At 30.5% G+C, this 17,498-nt stretch overlaps 1 protein-coding gene across 1 annotated transcript; it reads left to right on the top strand.

The window, feature by feature from the left end:
• The first annotated feature begins 5,539 nt into the window (after positions 1 to 5,539).
• LOC131610618 (phosphoglycerate mutase-like protein AT74H) lies at positions 5,540 to 9,404 on the top strand. The gene is made up of 2 exons (XM_058882608.1): positions 5,540 to 6,136; positions 8,784 to 9,404. The coding sequence occupies exons 1-2, from the start codon at positions 5,587 to 5,589 to the stop codon at positions 9,209 to 9,211; spliced, it is 978 nt and encodes a 325-aa protein (XP_058738591.1). The 5' UTR covers positions 5,540 to 5,586; the 3' UTR covers positions 9,212 to 9,404.
• Positions 9,405 to 17,498: the final 8,094 nt, after the last annotated feature.

Below are 17,498 nucleotides of genomic sequence, written 5' to 3'. Positions count from 1 at the left end.
TATAATTAATTAAAGTAGCTAGTTGTTCAATCTTGGTCTCTAAATTCTAAATGGTGAAATTCATTTTTTGTTAAAATTGTATATTTTGGACAATCATTTGCTTGACAAGGTTCTCTAGTAATGATTCGGATCAAACATCTAATGACTTATTTTGTTACTGTTTGAGCTATTGTTGTGCAGAAGAATTTCCATATCTCAAGTTTATATGGTTTCTCCAATTGGAGTGATAACTCTTAGTGGATATATCAAGGTTATTGTACAGGTCATAGTTACTGGGTTGGAGATTGTATATGTTTGCTATATATGCTTGAGGCAAATTAATATTTGGGGATCTTGAAAGGTAGGACATGAATATGTTAGATACTTAGGAGAAGTGCAAACACCATAAATCCTCGATGTTTGAGCTTTTCCCTGCTAATTGTTTCACCAATGAAGTAAGCTCACCAAGTTTCTTATCTACATTTTTGTTGGAAGTTGAATTAAATTTAATCTCATCCACTCCTATTAACAATAACATTGAATAGTTTGTGGTTGTAAATTGTCAAGAATTAAGTAACGTATTCTCAATCATGAATTAAGCTCACCAAGTTTGTTCTTTACATTTTTGTTGGAAGTTGAAGAAGCTTGAATCTTATCCACTCATATAAACAACAATGTTGAGTAGTTTCTGGTTGTAAATTGTCGAGAATGAAGTAAAATATTCTCAATCAAAGTTTTTACCGCTTTCGGGGTCTTATCAACAAGTTCTCTTCCACTAGCAACATCTAATATGCTTCTATCCATAGGTAAAATTCCTTTATATAAATAATGGGTGAGTAAGTTCACTAATTTGGTGTTGAGGATAGCTAGACACTAGTTTATTAAATCTCTCTTAGTACTCATTCAAAGATTCTCTGTCAATTTGTCTAATACAACCTATGTCTTTTCTAAACGAAGTAACTCTTGATATGGGAAAGAACATTTATAAGAACACCTTCTTTAAATCATTCTAGCTTATAACAAAATTTGGATGAAGACAATACAACCAATATTTTACAGCACCTTGTAGTGATAATAGAAAGGCTCTTAGCTTGATATGGTCCTCCGTGCCTCTCTCGAGCTTCACTGGTGTAGAACACACCACATAAAATACCTTCAAGTTCTTATGAGGATCCTCATATACAAGACCACTAGACTTTGGTAACAAGTGTATCAAACCATATTTAACTTTAAAAGGTACAATAACTTCGGGATATTCAATACATAATACAAGATAAGTGACATCGGGTGCAATAATTTCTCTTAAAGTTCTGAGGTTCAGCCATATTATAACTACTAATTCACTATTATAAACAAATAAAGTATGACTAAACATCAACACAAAATTTCAACAATGTTCATATTAAAAAAATCAAAGTGGAAAATGAAAAAAAAAAACGATTAAAATGAAAATTTAATAAATAATTAAAATAAAACAAAATTCTTATATAAATAAAAAAACAATAACAAAATAATTTTTTATTTCATGGATTTTTTTTGGAGAAATCCGAGATAATAGTCCACGGGTCTTGTCAAGACTTTATCTTCACTCATCTTGAGTGAATACAGAGCTTGCTTTAGGTAGAGACGGTTTACCAAGGATTTGGTCATGTATAATCCTTCTAGTTTCAACTACACGCCTGGGCGGTTTTCTCCTTTAAGACCTGCCACAAAACCTTATCAACAAGGCTCAAAATGATGGCACTATGGGTTTTTTTGATCATCGTCACCTTCTCCTTCTCTGTTAAGACAACATCCATCTATGATCCTTTCAACGCTTCTTACAAACCCTGTTGAACCAGAAAACCTTGCATCTTCAAGCGCCATAAACCGAAATCATTCACTCTGGTGAATTTCTCAATTTCATACTTCATTGACGTCATCTTGATGCACGCTCACCACACAAGTTTATTGTAACAAGTGATACCAATAACTATGTAATTATGTGAGAAAGAGAGAGTTTCTTAATTGACCAAGAAACAATTCAGTTAACAAATAAGAGAGGAGAGGGAAGAAAAAGAAGTAAATAAGATTGGTTAAAAACATTATTATTTACTTTCTCATTAGGGTTTATGATTACAAGTATTACAAAATAATAACCAACCTTAACCTCTATAAACAACCTGAGAGATCAACTTATTTATATATTACTAGCTATGTATGTTATGTATGATGAAAAACACACACATACATGACATACATAACTAACTTAGACACTAAGCTAACTTAAACAACTGCATGTTAGAACAAACTTCGACTACAACATGCACATCTTTGACTACTACATGCTAAAAAAGACTTCTAATACAACATGCATTACTATGTCGAATCATGATGCTACCCTTGTCGAGACTAGAGTTTGGTCCAAATACCGTAGTTATCTAAACACAATTGTGTCTATTTTCCTTTCGATTTTAATAAAAGTGTTGAACCATTTAATGTCATCCACTGTGATGTTTGACGACACACTGTTACCGTAGTTATCAAAACAAAATTGTGTCTATTTTCCTTTCGATTATAGATGAATAACTTGGATCTTCTTGATGAATACTAAATCAGAAGTACCACAATTATTTATCCAATTTTATAATATGGTACAAATACTATTCATAAATGAACTAGAAGAATTCGACCAAATGATAAGCGGTAAATGTATCATATTTTTTGGGTATTTTCCCTTCTATTTCATGTGTGTTTTAATCATTTTTAGTTTGCTTTTATGCGCTTTTTGTTTCCTTTCTCTGTTTCAGGCAATTAGAGGTTGATGAAATCAAAACGAAAAAAGATCAAGATCGCACGAATTGGGACGCTTCCCATACAAAAATTCAAAGGACAACAAGGCATGAGTGTGTCCCAAGACATGAGCCATGTTTCCCTCTTTGTCCCTTCTCCATACAAGCAAGTTGAGGCAGACACGACCAGCCTGTGTTACATAACACGACCCGTGTCAGCACTCAGGCAGTTACAAACTTTTGATCTTTTGGCTTCTTTTGTGACTTTTTAGCATTTGTAACCTCTAAAACTTTATAACTAAGCAACTACTGATTGGTTTGCTCGAATTTAATGCTAGTAATTAGTTATTTATGCCTTGGATTACTATAAAAATAGGCTTAGGCATCAAGGAAAAGGAGGAGACACCTAAGGGTGACACTTAGGGATGATTCATCACTTTCACTACTACATTTCTTCTTTAAGTTCTTAGGTAAAGTTTTTTCTACTCTTTGTAATTTCCAGCACTTTTATGATAATCTTGCATTTATCTTTGTTTTAGTTTGCTATTGCTTTATTATATACTTTTTTTGCAATGTTCTTTAAGTTGTTAATTATTGTTATCCATCTCACCATGAGTGAGTAGAAGGGACATGGGGTTATGAGAGTTCATATCATGACTATTCCCTACTAAGTTAATTATTTGCAATTGCGGGAAGTCTAAGTTTGCTTTATTTTAGAACTTGAAATCTAATCCATGTCTATGACGTTTGCGAGAACAAGACTATTCCCTACTAAGTTAATTATTTGCAATTGCGGGAAGTCTAAGTTTGCTTTATTTTAGAACTTGAAATCTAATTCATGTCTATGACGTTTGCAAAAACAAAGTCAAAATAGATGCCAGTCATGTATCAAAAGATAATGATTCGACATCTAAAAACGAGTTACTAAATAGTTGTGTTCGAAGCACCAGAACAAGGTGACTTGATCTCAATTGAGAAACAATCAAGATGTGTCATCGCGTGACAATGCATAACGCTATTGATTGAAATACATAGATGTGGCTGAAACACGTTTAGATGCACACACCATGAAAGTTGGTGACACACAACTCCTCACAATTCAAACATGAATAGTCTTAGGGGTGAGTCTTGATGGATGATCATAATCTCAATCCTGTTTTTAACCATCTCTTAATTTACATTTCAATCTGCAATCCAACAAACCATTTTCTATCACTTTAGATAAACATAGTTAAAGTAAGAATTGGTAATCACATATCTCTACGTGGGATCGATACTTTTTACTACTTGAAACAATTGCGCATTTGTAGTTTACACACATCACCCGACAATGGTAAAGAATATGTAAATCATGTATTTTTCAATTTCACTAGTAGACATGCAATTATCCATAAATTCTCATGTGTCGACATCCCTCAACAAAATTGTATTGCAGAAAGAAAAAATTGTCATTTACTTTAAGTTGCTAATATCTCTTATTTCAAATGTACCTTCCAACTCTTATAGGGGATAAACAATTCTTAAAGCTACATTTATAATTAATTGAATCTCATATAAATCTTTAGTAATGTTTGTACTGTTACAAAATCTAGAGTTTGATATGTCTAACTGTAGAGAAATGTCATTCTTACACTCAAAACTTACACCAATACTTACACCAAACACTGTTCACCGTATAAATACGGTGAACAGTGTTTTTTAAAATAAAATAATAATATTTATAAAAAATATTTTATATTTTTAAAATTACAGAAGACACTGTTCATGTACGAACGTGCATTAACCAACTTCATCACTGCATTAACCAAGTTTTTACACTGCATTAACCAAGTTTGATGACTGCTAAAAATTATTTTTAATACCTGGATGTTACATTAACCAACTTCATTACTGCATTAACCAAGTTTTTACACTGCATTAACCAAGTTTGGTGACTACTAAAAATCATTTTTAATACCTGGATGTTGCATTAACCAACTTCATTATTGTATTAACCAAGTTTTTACACGGTATTAACCAAGTTTGGGTAATGCTATTCTTACACCCATGAACAGTACTTTACAGTAGTCATCAAACTTGGTTAATGCAGTGTAAAAACTTGGTTAATGCAGTAATGAAGTTGGTTAATGCAACATCCAAGTATTAAAAAATAATTTTTAGCAATCATCAAACTTGGTTAATGCAGTGTAAAAATTTGGTTAATGCAGTAATGAAGTTGGTTAATACATGTCCGTACATGAACAGTATCGTCCGTAATTTTTAAAATAAAAAAGATTTTTTATAAATATTATTATTTTATTTTAAAAAACACTGTTCACCGTATAAATACGATGAACAATGTTTGGTGTAAGTATTGGTGTAAGTTTTAAGTGTAAGAATATCATTACTCCTAACTGTATTGCGCTTGTTCATTTTCATAAACAGTATTGCAACAAATCACTATTAGAATAAAAGGCATTTTATTAAGTAAAAGACAAATAATCTATTGATACCTACAACCTACCTTTCTTATAAATTTCAGTTGACAAAAATCTTAAAATTGCCAAAAACAACCATCAATCAACTTGCAAATAAATTTAAAATGATTGCTATCTAGTCATTAGCTTGAAGAAAATATCATAAATATTATACTATAAATAAAATTATAATATTAGTCGGAGACTAATTAAACAAAATTTATTAAATTAATTAATTTATATTTAAATATAATTATTATTTTCACTATTAAAATAAAATACATTCAACATATCAAATAAATTAATGATATAATTATCTTTAGAAAGAAAAAAAAAACAAGAACGAAAGAGATAGCGAGAGAGAATAGAAATGAGAAAGCATGAACCCAACCAGTTGCAGCAACAGCAATGAATTCGTCACGCACGAATATCACAACAACAACAATATCAACAATCAACCCAACCAGTTCCAATTCGCAATGCACGAAAAAGGCGTAGGAGTACTTCCAAAGAGAATAATAGTGGTTCGTCACGGTGAATCGCAGGGCAACTTAGATCCCGGCGCCTACTCCGTAACACCGGACCACAAGATCCCCTTAACACCACAAGGCATCGCGCAAGCGCGTCTCGCCGGTTCCAAAATCCGCCACCTCATCGCTTCTTCATCTTCCTCCCCTGATTGGCGCGTTTTCTTCTACGCCTCGCCCTACACTCGCACCCGATCCACTCTCCGTGAAGTCGCCAGATCTTTCTCCAAGAAGCGTGTTATTGGTGTGAGAGAAGAGTGCCGCATTCGCGAACAGGATTTCGGGAATTTTCAGGTGCAGGAACGGATGAACGCGATTAAGGAGACGAGGCAGAGGTTTGGGAGATTCTTTTATCGGTTTCCGGAGGGAGAGTCCGCCGCCGACGTTTTCGATCGCGTTTCCAGTAAGTAACTCTTATTTTCAATTCAATTGACCTAATTGTATTTGTTGCATTAATCAATCAATCTATGATGGCGTTAATTTTCTTAATTAATCACTTTTGGCATAATCACTTATCCTGTATAACAAAAAGTAGTTAGTTATGCTTATGTTGTATTACAAAAGATAAAATACAATCATACATTATTCATATAAGTTACATGCTGTTTTCGTAAGCTATTCTATATAATTTTGTTGTAGACCTGAGATGTACGGGACAAAATGTTGGACGGTTAAGAATCAACACGAAAATAAATTAAGTGTGAGAGAGATGAGAATATTGCGTTGGATGTGTAGTAAGACTAGACAGAGTATGAATAGAAATGAAAATATTGGAGAGGTTGTTGGGGTAACACCTAGTAGAAAAGACGGTGGAAAGTAGATTTAGGTGGTTTGAGCGTGTAGAGAGAAGACATGTGGATTCAGTGGTAGGAGAGTAGATCAGATGGAGAAAAGTCAAATAAACTAGAGGAAGAGAAAGACCTAGAAAGGCTATAAGAGAAGTTATTATAAAAGATCTCGAGATTAACTATTTGGATAGAAGCATGGTCCTGGATATAACATTATGGGAAAAATTGATCTATGTAGCCGACCTCACTTAATAGGATAAGACTTGGTTGCAATTGTTGAGCAACAATGGAGTTAGGATGTCCGTAAGCAAGATCAACCTTTCATATCATATCTATCCAGCTCCAGCATGAAACAAAGTAGAGTCACATTTTATTGTTGGTATATGCATGTATTGTCTGTATTAAAAGGTGAAATTATGTTGAATGAAAATATTTTCTTAGGTTTTGAATATCTGTTTATTGCTCTGCTTTTTCTACATATTAGTCATCTTATTTTATTCTTTACCTTTGCCTGAGGCCTCATCGTTTGAGAATTACGCTATATGGGAAAAAACTATTTAGTCTTTTCTCAACCATTCAATGAATTATTCAATCCGTTATTTACTGTGTAAGTAAGGAAGTTAGTTGCTGAAGTGGCATTGTGGCCCCTCAATTCTGTTATGAGTGAAATGTCTATATGATTAGGGCTAGAGGGGTGAGGAAAGGATTAAAAAATATTGCTAGAGAGTTTGTTTGGAGAGTTTCTCTCTGGTTTACCCTTCATTTTCCGTTTCCACCATTGTAGAGTTCTGGAGCTCACCTTTACCATTCAATAAAATATAGTTTTGTTAACTTGATTTAATGGGTTCTATCAGACTAAATTAAGAAGTTACTGAAATAAGACTTCTTATGATGTAGATTATGTTTAAACTGAGGAGAACACCATACAAATAAATTCTTATAGCTAAAATTGTTATGAGAATGAGTTGTTGTTATTGACTCTGGACTAGATGACAACTTTCAACTTATCCAACAACAATTCGGTGGCGGATTATACCCAAAATGTTAAGGGAGGTGGCAAGAACTAACTAATATTATAATTGAAATTCATAAGAGTCACATATAATTTTGTCAAAGATTCAAATTCTTCCATTGTGATGTTTTGTATTTTGCAAGGCTGCTCTTCTAGTTGAACTGTTTGATCATCGGAAGGAAGCTCTTTAAGTGTTGATGTTGAAGATATACAATTTTCATCTTTGTCGGAAACTTTCCTCTTAAAAAATGTGTCATTTTTCTTATGTTTAACCATTGTATCACTCCTAAAAAATACACAAATCAACCGCTAATATCATTAAGCAGCATAAACTTAATTTTTAAACAACATTGATACAAGTAAAAAAAAAATTGATGAAAGAAACCCAAACAAGGCATACTTTCGTTAATCTAAAATTTAATTTGCAATTGAATTAAAGTTTACAGAACCCCGGATTAAAAAGAAATTAACTCATGTAATGCAATGAAATTAACCTATGTAGAGCTCCAACAACATAAACATGTTTCAGATTAGCAGAAATTGTTAAATCCTATTGTGCTAAAAATTAGTGAACAATTCTATTCGCCAGTTTCTTTGCATCTTATCTACATATCTGAATTTGTCTCCTACCGTCAGCACCTATTTTCCTTCGAAAATGTCAAATAAAAAATGCATAATCCAAACACTCACACTTACATACGAAATTAAAGAATATAGAGGAACATACAGATCAATTTGGCAAGTAATTCACAAAAGAAATGACGAAGAATCTGCAAGAGAAAATGCTAAACCAAGAAGAATTATGAACCCTTAGGGTTCACGATTTGAGCCGTGCTTAGGGTCTGCGGTTTACAAGTATAAGGAAACCCAATTTTGTGCTTAACCTCTCCCATTAGAAACCAAATTCAAAACCATAGATAAAGAAATGGAAAAGGTAAAATTGCAGTTAGTGGCGGATGATCAGAGAGAGAAAAAAGTTGTCGGGAAGGAACGGAGAGAGGCGCACAAGGAGAGCTTCTCAACTGAAGCCTTTTCCATTCAATGGCGGAGGTTCCATTATTTGAGGGGTGCCTTTGCATTTCTCTGCTCCTATGATTCTTCCGTCTCTGCAACCTTCATTGATTTTAGATCAATTTTACTGGATTCTGTTACAGTTTTATTTGTATGTAGTTAGTTGTTAATCTTAAGTCTTAAACAGATGTGATGCACAGGGATTAGGTGGTGTTAATTTGGAAATGACTTGTTTGCAGGTTTTCTTGAATCTCTATGGAGAGACATTGACATGAACAGGCTTAATCATAACCCTTCGAACGATTTGAATCTGATAATCGTGTCACATGGGCTGGCTTCTCGAGTTTTCCTCATGAGGTGGTTTAGGTGGACAGTTGAACAATTTGAACTTCTCAACAATTTTGGAAATAGCGAGTTCCGCGTGATGCAGTTGGGGAGCGGCGGAGAGTATAGCTTGGCAGTTCATCATACAGACGAAGAACTGCTTGAGTGGGGGCTCTCTCCTGATATGATAGCAGATCAGAAATGGCGGGCCAATGGCAACAAGTGTCCCTCGAACGATCAAAGCCCCCGCTACCTAGAAGCATTTTTTGATCTCCTTCCTGATTCTGATGACGAGTGTGTGGACACTGAAGACAAAACCGAACAAAACAAACTCTTTGAATGAGTGTAGTAGACAATAGGCTGTTCTTTCTTTCTTTGATTGTTTTCTTTTATTGGATATCAGAAATTTAGTTTCCAAAAAAGAAAGTAGCGGATATATAGTGATAATAGGGTTGTTCCTTGTTAGTTAGCACTTCTAATCACCTCATTCATCATCATGAAATTGATATTCAATTCGAGGTATCAAGTTTATTGAAGGCAGTTCTATTTAATGTTTTCAGGTAATTGTTTTCACTTGTTCATTTTGTGGTCTTCTAGTCACACAATAGACTACAATAGTAACTACGTTAACTCCATTGTGTTAAGGCTACCAGAAATATGAATACTAGATAAATGATCTTTTTGGATTTAGTAGACATATTCGTACAATATATTGATAAATGAAAATTTTATATAATTATATTCTACTGTACTTTGTTTTTGCCTATTTATTTTCTGTCGTTAATTTTTCTATTTTTGGTTACAAGTTAAAAAAAAAAAATTCAAAACAAGGGTCTAACTAAATTAGTTCTATGGTCTATATTTTCAATTTTTCATTAAGAAAATCAACCTATTATATCTATATTTTTTGTTTATTTGGAAGCTTAATGAAAGAGCATGAAAGAGCATGTTACTCACCACAAGATATTACATTTGTTATACAATATTGCCTCCCATTTTTTCAATTAAAAAAACACATATTGCCTCCCATTTTTTCAATTAAAAAAACACATATTGCCTCTCTTATTACACCTTAAATATCATCCTACTAAATTATAATTCTAAAAATTCTTTTTTTTTTTATAGATAATTCTAGAAATTCTTCTCACCAAAATTTTCCGCCAAAATCTATAATAAATAAATAATCAATTAAATATATAGTAAATTCCCATGTTCTCACTTAGTTAATTACATTACAACTTTTTTTAACCTCCACTAAACCCATTTTTAATTAATCCCTCTAAACTCTAACCTATACTTATATAATTTGACAACTATATCTATATCCACAAATTACATATATAATTTGACATCCACAAATTACATATATTTTTCCGCCAAAATTTTCACCAATTATACTAAATTATAATAATTTAAAAACAATATTAATTAAAGAATAATTAAAACCTTAAAATAAATCACTCACTTATTAATTGTTCTCAATCTCTCACATTAAAAAATAAAAACTTCTCCCACCTCAGGTTTTAAAAACAAATCCCACATATTTCCTTTAGCATAATTTTACAACTTCTCCTTATATAATCACTCACTTATTAATTTTTCTCAATCTCTCACATTAAAAAATAAAAACTTCTCCCACCTGAGGTTTTAAAAACAATCGCACATATTTCCTTTAACATAATTTTACAACTTCTCCTTATAATATTAAATAAAAAATAACTACACACTTTCATAATTAATTAATTACATTAAAATTTCTTTTAACCTCCACTAAATCCATTTCTAATTAATTAAGTAAATTCTAATTAAAATTAAGATTAAAATAATTTTAAATAGAGTTAAAACTTCCCATAACCCCACTAAACTCTAAGCTATACTTATATAATTTAACAACTATATCTACATCCACAAATTACATATATTTTTCCGCCAAAATTTTCACCAATTATACTAAATTATAATAATTTAAAAACAATATTAATTAAAGAATAATTTAAAAATAATATTAATTAAATAATAATTTAAAAACAATATTAATTAAAGAATAATTAAAACCTTAAAATGATTTTAATAACAACTTTATTTTACAGTAACATTTTTTATTTTAAATAATAATTCCAAATCATATTTAAAATAAAAAACCACAAATCACGTTCTTTTTTCTATGTTTTTTATTATAAATAATAATTCTAAATCATATTCAAAATAATAAAACCACAAACCAGGTTCTTTTCCTATTCTTTAGCAAATTGAAAACCGTCGGTAAAATATACTAATTATTAGTATCATTAAATTAAATTAAGCAAACCCTAAAAAAAATATCTTCGTAATTTTGAAAACTACTTCTTCTCAATTCCAAACCCACGTTTCAGAATTTGTGTAATTTTAAAAACTACTTCTCAATTCTAAACCCACGTTTCATTAGATATCAAATAAGAAAGCATTTTCATTTTTCAAAATCATAAAGTCACGTTCTATTGTCACATTTTCATCTCAAGTAGTTTTCTTTTTCTTATTACTATTTAATCCTCTTGGTATATCCCACGAACTCCATAATTAGTCAAGTTGTACATCCACTTTATATATATATATATATATATATATATATATATATATATATATATATATATATATATATATATATATATATATATATATATATATATATATATATATATATATATATATATATATATATATATATATATATGGGGACGACTCAAGTGAGAACACTTGGTTATTATGAGAAATGAGAACAATAAATTACGACCATTAAATTTTGATTTTGTTGATTTTAATGGACTGGATTGGTTTCTCTTTCTAGAATCCTTAATATTTATTTTAAATCAACATAGAAAGAGAAATCAATCCAGTTCATTAAAATCAACAAAATCAAAATTTAATGATTATGATTCATTGTTTTCATTTTTCATAATAACCAAGTGTTCTCACTCGAGTCGTCCCCGATATATATATATATATATATATATATATATATATATATATATATATATATATATATATATATATATATATATATATATATATATATATATATATATATATATATATATATATATATATGGGAAATGCTAACAAGTGCCCCAGGGGCACTCTTTAATAGCTTTAAAAAGTAAGTTTTTCTTGGAAATATGCGTAATTAATGCATCGAAAATTGAAATGGTGAACTTTTGAAAGAATATTTTCTTTATTTAGAATGCTTAAAGAATGCTCCTGGGGCACTCGTTAGCATGACCCTATATATATATATATATATATATATATATATATATATATATATATATATATATATATATATATATATATATAAATGATTTAAAGGTTCATTCTTTGTTTGGTTAAACATTATAAGTAATCGGCAATTAGAATAAATATCTATCTCTTCAAATATATGGTGTTTTTTCTTTCTTCCTAAGTTTATTATTCTTTTCTAATTTTTAGTTATATTTTCTTTTCTAGGTGCATAAATTGAAGCATCACAATCATAATATCAATGGACAGGTTAGAAGAAGTGTTTTTCTCTCTAAAGATATAGTTAGTTTTTTTGTTATCTTTCTAACTTTAGTATTTATTTTTAATTTTTGTTTGTGTTAAGAAATATGTGTTCTCTACCTAACTCTGTGGGAGACGATAGGTTAGAGGAAATTGACGAGTTAGAATAAATATGGTATTGTTTCTTTCTTCTTAACTATATATATTGTCCTTTACTAATTCTTAGTTATTTTTTGTAATGTATAAATTGAAGCATCACAGTCATAGTATCAAAGGGCGGGTTAGAAGAAGTTCTTTTTCTCTAATTCTATAGTTTTTAGTTTTCTTTAGTATTTATTTTTAATTTTTACTTATGTTTTATGTTTTAAGATGTATGTGTTCTCAACCAAACTTTATTATTATTTTTTAATTCTTAATTATGTTTTTTTAGGTATATATATTTTGAAGCATTACAAAATAATGTTAAGAAGTAGAGTTGTAAAAAAATAGGATAGAAGAAGTATATTCATTTTTAAATGTCTAATTTTTATTTTTCTTCCTATTTATATATATATTTTTGTAGGTGTATTTGGCTCTTTAAATCTTTAGTTTCTATTTTTTTTTCTTTTATAAAAATATTGCTTACTATTGGTTATTGGTTATATGTTTTTTAGTTGCAAACCTAGAATAATTTATGTCATTTAGCTATACACAATTTTTTTTATCTTCTACCATTTATGAAATTGATATTTTTTATCTTAATTTTAATACTCTATTTAGTTTTTTTTATTAATTTAATATCAGATATAATTGATCTATCTTATTTATATATATATTAATTTTATGAAAATTTAATTTTATATAGTTAAATAATATTATAAAACATTAAAACAATTAATTTATATTATAAATTAGATACAATCGATATAAAAATGATTTTTATTAATATTTTTTATATTATGATAATTATCATTAATATTTAAGTAAAACATAATCGTATTGCACGGGTGTACGTCTAGTTTCTCTCAAACATTATAAATTTTTAAAATTGTCCTTTTTGTCATGTTTAAAAGTTATCTTATACACACACCTTAATCAATCAACAATCGACAACAAGATTATAGGAACAAAATAAGATACATACTCTGTGTGTGCGTGTGTGCGCGTGTGTGTTATGAGATGAAATAATCACACACACACATATATATATATATATATATATATATATATATATATATATATATATATATATATATATATATATATATATATATATTTGTGTGTGTGTGTGTTAGTTATGAGATGAAATAATCACACACTTGAAAAAAATTTCAGTTTGATAATGATGGAAGGATAGTAAATTAGAAATTTCTATTATGACAGCATAAGAGGTGATTCAACCAAGATTTATGAAAGTTAGTTATCACATGATGACACTTATGAAACTCAGTTATCACATGAATGAAGTTGTACACTAAAGAGCGGATGCACAAGATAATCCATCCAAAAACCACTAAAATGAAATCATCACCAAAACTATTAAAAACTAAACGAGGCTAAAGATGATCAAATCAATCCATAATGATAAATTTACCAAGCGGTCACCAACATTATTGGTGTATATGTCGACTCACTTTATATGAACTCTCCTGTTTTAAAGTCCAATAAAAGTACCAATAAGGGTGCTCACATTAGCAAAATGTCGTCCTCTTGACCTTTACCAAAAAAATAAAATACATTGAGATATATACATTGACAAGATTGGTGTTTTTGGTGACTATAATGGTAGATTCACATTGTTTCACTATCAAAAAGACTTGTATAAAAATCAAATACTAAAAGTGATATTTATACCTTATGCGACTTACTAAAAGTGATATTTATGCGTTACGTGACTGGTCATAGTGTCATAAGAGAGTGTAATTCTAAATTGATTATCTATCGTTCAAGTAGTAGTCGTACAATATAGAACTGAATTGTTTTATCATTTATTTTATCTTTAAGACGTCGTGGTTGAGTGACGATTTGCATAATTTTAGACAGTCCCACAAAACGTCTTAAAGGGAGCGACTTAGTTTATCATTCGATCCGGTGGCAGTTTCTCAAAATCGTGAAACAACATCTCAAAAGACCTCTTAGTATAATAGAAATCCAATTTAAATGTAAATCAACCTCCTATTAACTGGCCCACCATAAAAGAGTGTGTTACCTTGTATTCACAATTGGACCCCATCTCGCTAGCGTTTCAAGGATTCTCTTAATCCTCAATGTAATAATTTTCACTTTCCATTTACCCTAGAACACATAAATTTGATTTTGTTTTGAAAAGGGAAAAACAAATTTGATTATAGATGCTGTGAAAAAGGAAGAATAATATGGTTTTTTTCGTGGGTTATTTTGAGCTCTATAGATACAATGTTGGCATTGGCTTCCAATTTTAATTATCTTTGACATACGATATTGGAAATGTTACTAGTTAAGTTTTTGCAATATTGTCTATATATGTGGTTAAATCCTCCTTTTAATACTAAGCAATCCTGGGCTATCCTTCTTGCTGCTAGAGTTAAAAGGAACAACAAGCTTATCAAGTATTCCATCAAATCATCCTTTTGGAAAGGCTTCAAGGAGGTGTATGATATTGTGATGGAAAATTGTGTCTGGATAATTGGTAATGGTAGAAGAATCAATTTCTGGCTAGACAATTGGATAGGGGAAACTCCTGCTTTCAAATACAAAATTCAGGAAAGGTTTCATACAAACCTCACCATGAAAATTTAAGAATGTTACATAACAACCTTTAACTTGCTATGCCCGACCTCTTAATAACCATTTCTCCTTATTCAGTTTATGAAATGGACATTGATGACACTTTAGCTTGGAGAAATGTGGAAAATGGGACTCTCACTATTAAGCATGCTTATAATATGTTTACCAAGCCTGCTAGTAAAGATTGCTGGTCTAGTTTCCCATGGGACAAAGACACTGCTCCTGCTCACTCCATTCTCGTTTGGAGGCTCTTGCACAACCAGACCCCCACTGATGAGAATTTTGTTTTGCGTGGATTCCGGTTGCCGTCTATGTGTTCTCTTTGTTTTGCTGCAGCAGAAACTTGAAAGCACTTATTATTTGAATGCCCTTTTGCAAAGAACATATGGATTTGGCTAGGTGGTATTTTTCAATTTACTCACCCGATCACCAATTTGGCTGACTGTCAAAGGATTTTAAATGCCGCTTGGAGCTCTCAAGCCTTAGCCGACATTAAAGCCAACATTGCTTTCTCGTTTTATCAAATTTGGCAGGCCAGGAACAAATACAGATTTGAAAACAAAATTATTCACTAGAAAACTTGCAACCCCAATATTGCAGTTAGAGCAAAGTTGGTTGGGAACTTGACTTCTAAGAAGGCTAATGACTCCTTGAAAAGCTTCTCCATGTTTAAGGCTTTTGACATTAGCTTGCACCCTCACAAGCAGCTTTCCACTTTAGAAATCCCGTGGCTCCCTTCGGCTTTTGGGTGGATCAAGTGCAACATTGACGGTGTTGCGTCTGGCTCTTCTTTACTTGCAGCGCGCGGGGGTATACTCAGGGATGATAAGGCTCAACATTTATGTAGCTTCAACGCGTTTTTGGGAGATAGTGGTCCGGTCTTTGCAAAATTTATGGCAGCTATTCTTGCTATTGAGAGGGCTAAGCTTTTAAAGTGGAAGAAATTGTGGATAGAAACTGATTGTTTATTAGTTGTGAAGGCTTTCTCGAATGTTCATTTAGTGCCGTGGAAAATCAAATCTCGATGGCTTACGTGTTGGGCGTATACTCTTAGTATTGACTTCATGATCACTCATATATTTAGAGAGGCCAATTTTTGTGCGGATTTTCTGGCTAGCATTGGTTTTATCTTTATAAAAGTTTCAATTGGTATAATTTTGTCCATAGCGATATTAAATCGGATTACTTGTTAGACAAGACGGGTACACCTAGGCTTAAGTTTTGTTTCTCTTAAGAGTCTTGGTCATGTCCCCCTCTTGTGTTCTTGTTTCCATCTTTTTGTTTGATTATTAATATAATCTCTTTTTTAGTTTTAAAAAAATATTTTTTTAAAGTGGCATTTAGTCTGGCAAGCAACTTTTTGCCCACAGTGTGAAAGTTGCATTTTTTTTTTTACTTACACTAGTAGGTAATCAAATTATTTTAAATATAATTTATTTTTTTCTAATCAAACCTGGTAAAAATATCTAGATTCAACAACATCATATTCATTTGTATTGGAAAATTCAGATTTATCTTCCATCTTCGCCATCTTCAATTTCTTCACTTTCTTCTTCATCTTCAATTTCTTCACTTTCTTAATCATCACTTTCTTTTTTTCCCTTAAAATCTGAGTCTTTTTTTATTTCCAACACACATGCATGAACTTTTCAAGAGTTGAAATTTCTTTTTCCAACACACATGAACACACTTTTTAAGGTATACTTTCATATATGTAAATTAAGTTTTTTTTTTCAATTACAAATTTGTAAATCTTATTTTTTTTGGTTGAGTTGGAAGTGTGTAATTTTCTTTATTGTTCAAGTATACAGGATTTGAGTTTTTTTTTGAAATTTTGTGATGACTCTGTAATTTTTTTCTCAGATTTGTCGTTGTAATACTTTGTTTTGAGATTTTTTTGGTCGATTTAGGGATTTTGTTGAGATTTTTTTCAATCGATTTTAGAAGTTTTTTTCAAGATTTGAAACACCAAATTTTTTTCCTCCAAATTTAGAGAATAACATTTAAATCTAATTTAGTGATTTCAATAATAGATATAAAATTGTTAATCTTATTTTTTTGATTAGGTTGGAAATCTTGAAGTTAATATTTATCGTATCTTTATCATTTGACACACTTGGAGGATTATACCCCATAACATTCTTGTTTGTTTAATTATTTGTTTTTCTATTTTCATTTTAAAACTTCTTGCATGTTATTCAAAATAAAAAAACAAGAAACAAATTTAGAAATTGAAACTTCGATATTTAAGAGCAAGTTTGCATTCAAAATATTTTAAGGTTCATGTAATTTTTTTCCCGATTTGTTAAACCTATAAATAATGTAACAATTTGTTTTAGACTCTTGAAATAAAAATGATGTTGGAAGATGAT

The sequence above is a fragment of the Vicia villosa genome, linkage group LG6, assembly GCF_029867415.1.
Source record: "Vicia villosa cultivar HV-30 ecotype Madison, WI linkage group LG6, Vvil1.0, whole genome shotgun sequence".
Classification (NCBI taxonomy): domain Eukaryota; kingdom Viridiplantae; phylum Streptophyta; class Magnoliopsida; order Fabales; family Fabaceae; genus Vicia; species Vicia villosa.
The sequence above is the reverse complement of the archived record's forward strand: the minus strand, read 5'-3'. Positions and strand labels throughout refer to the sequence as shown.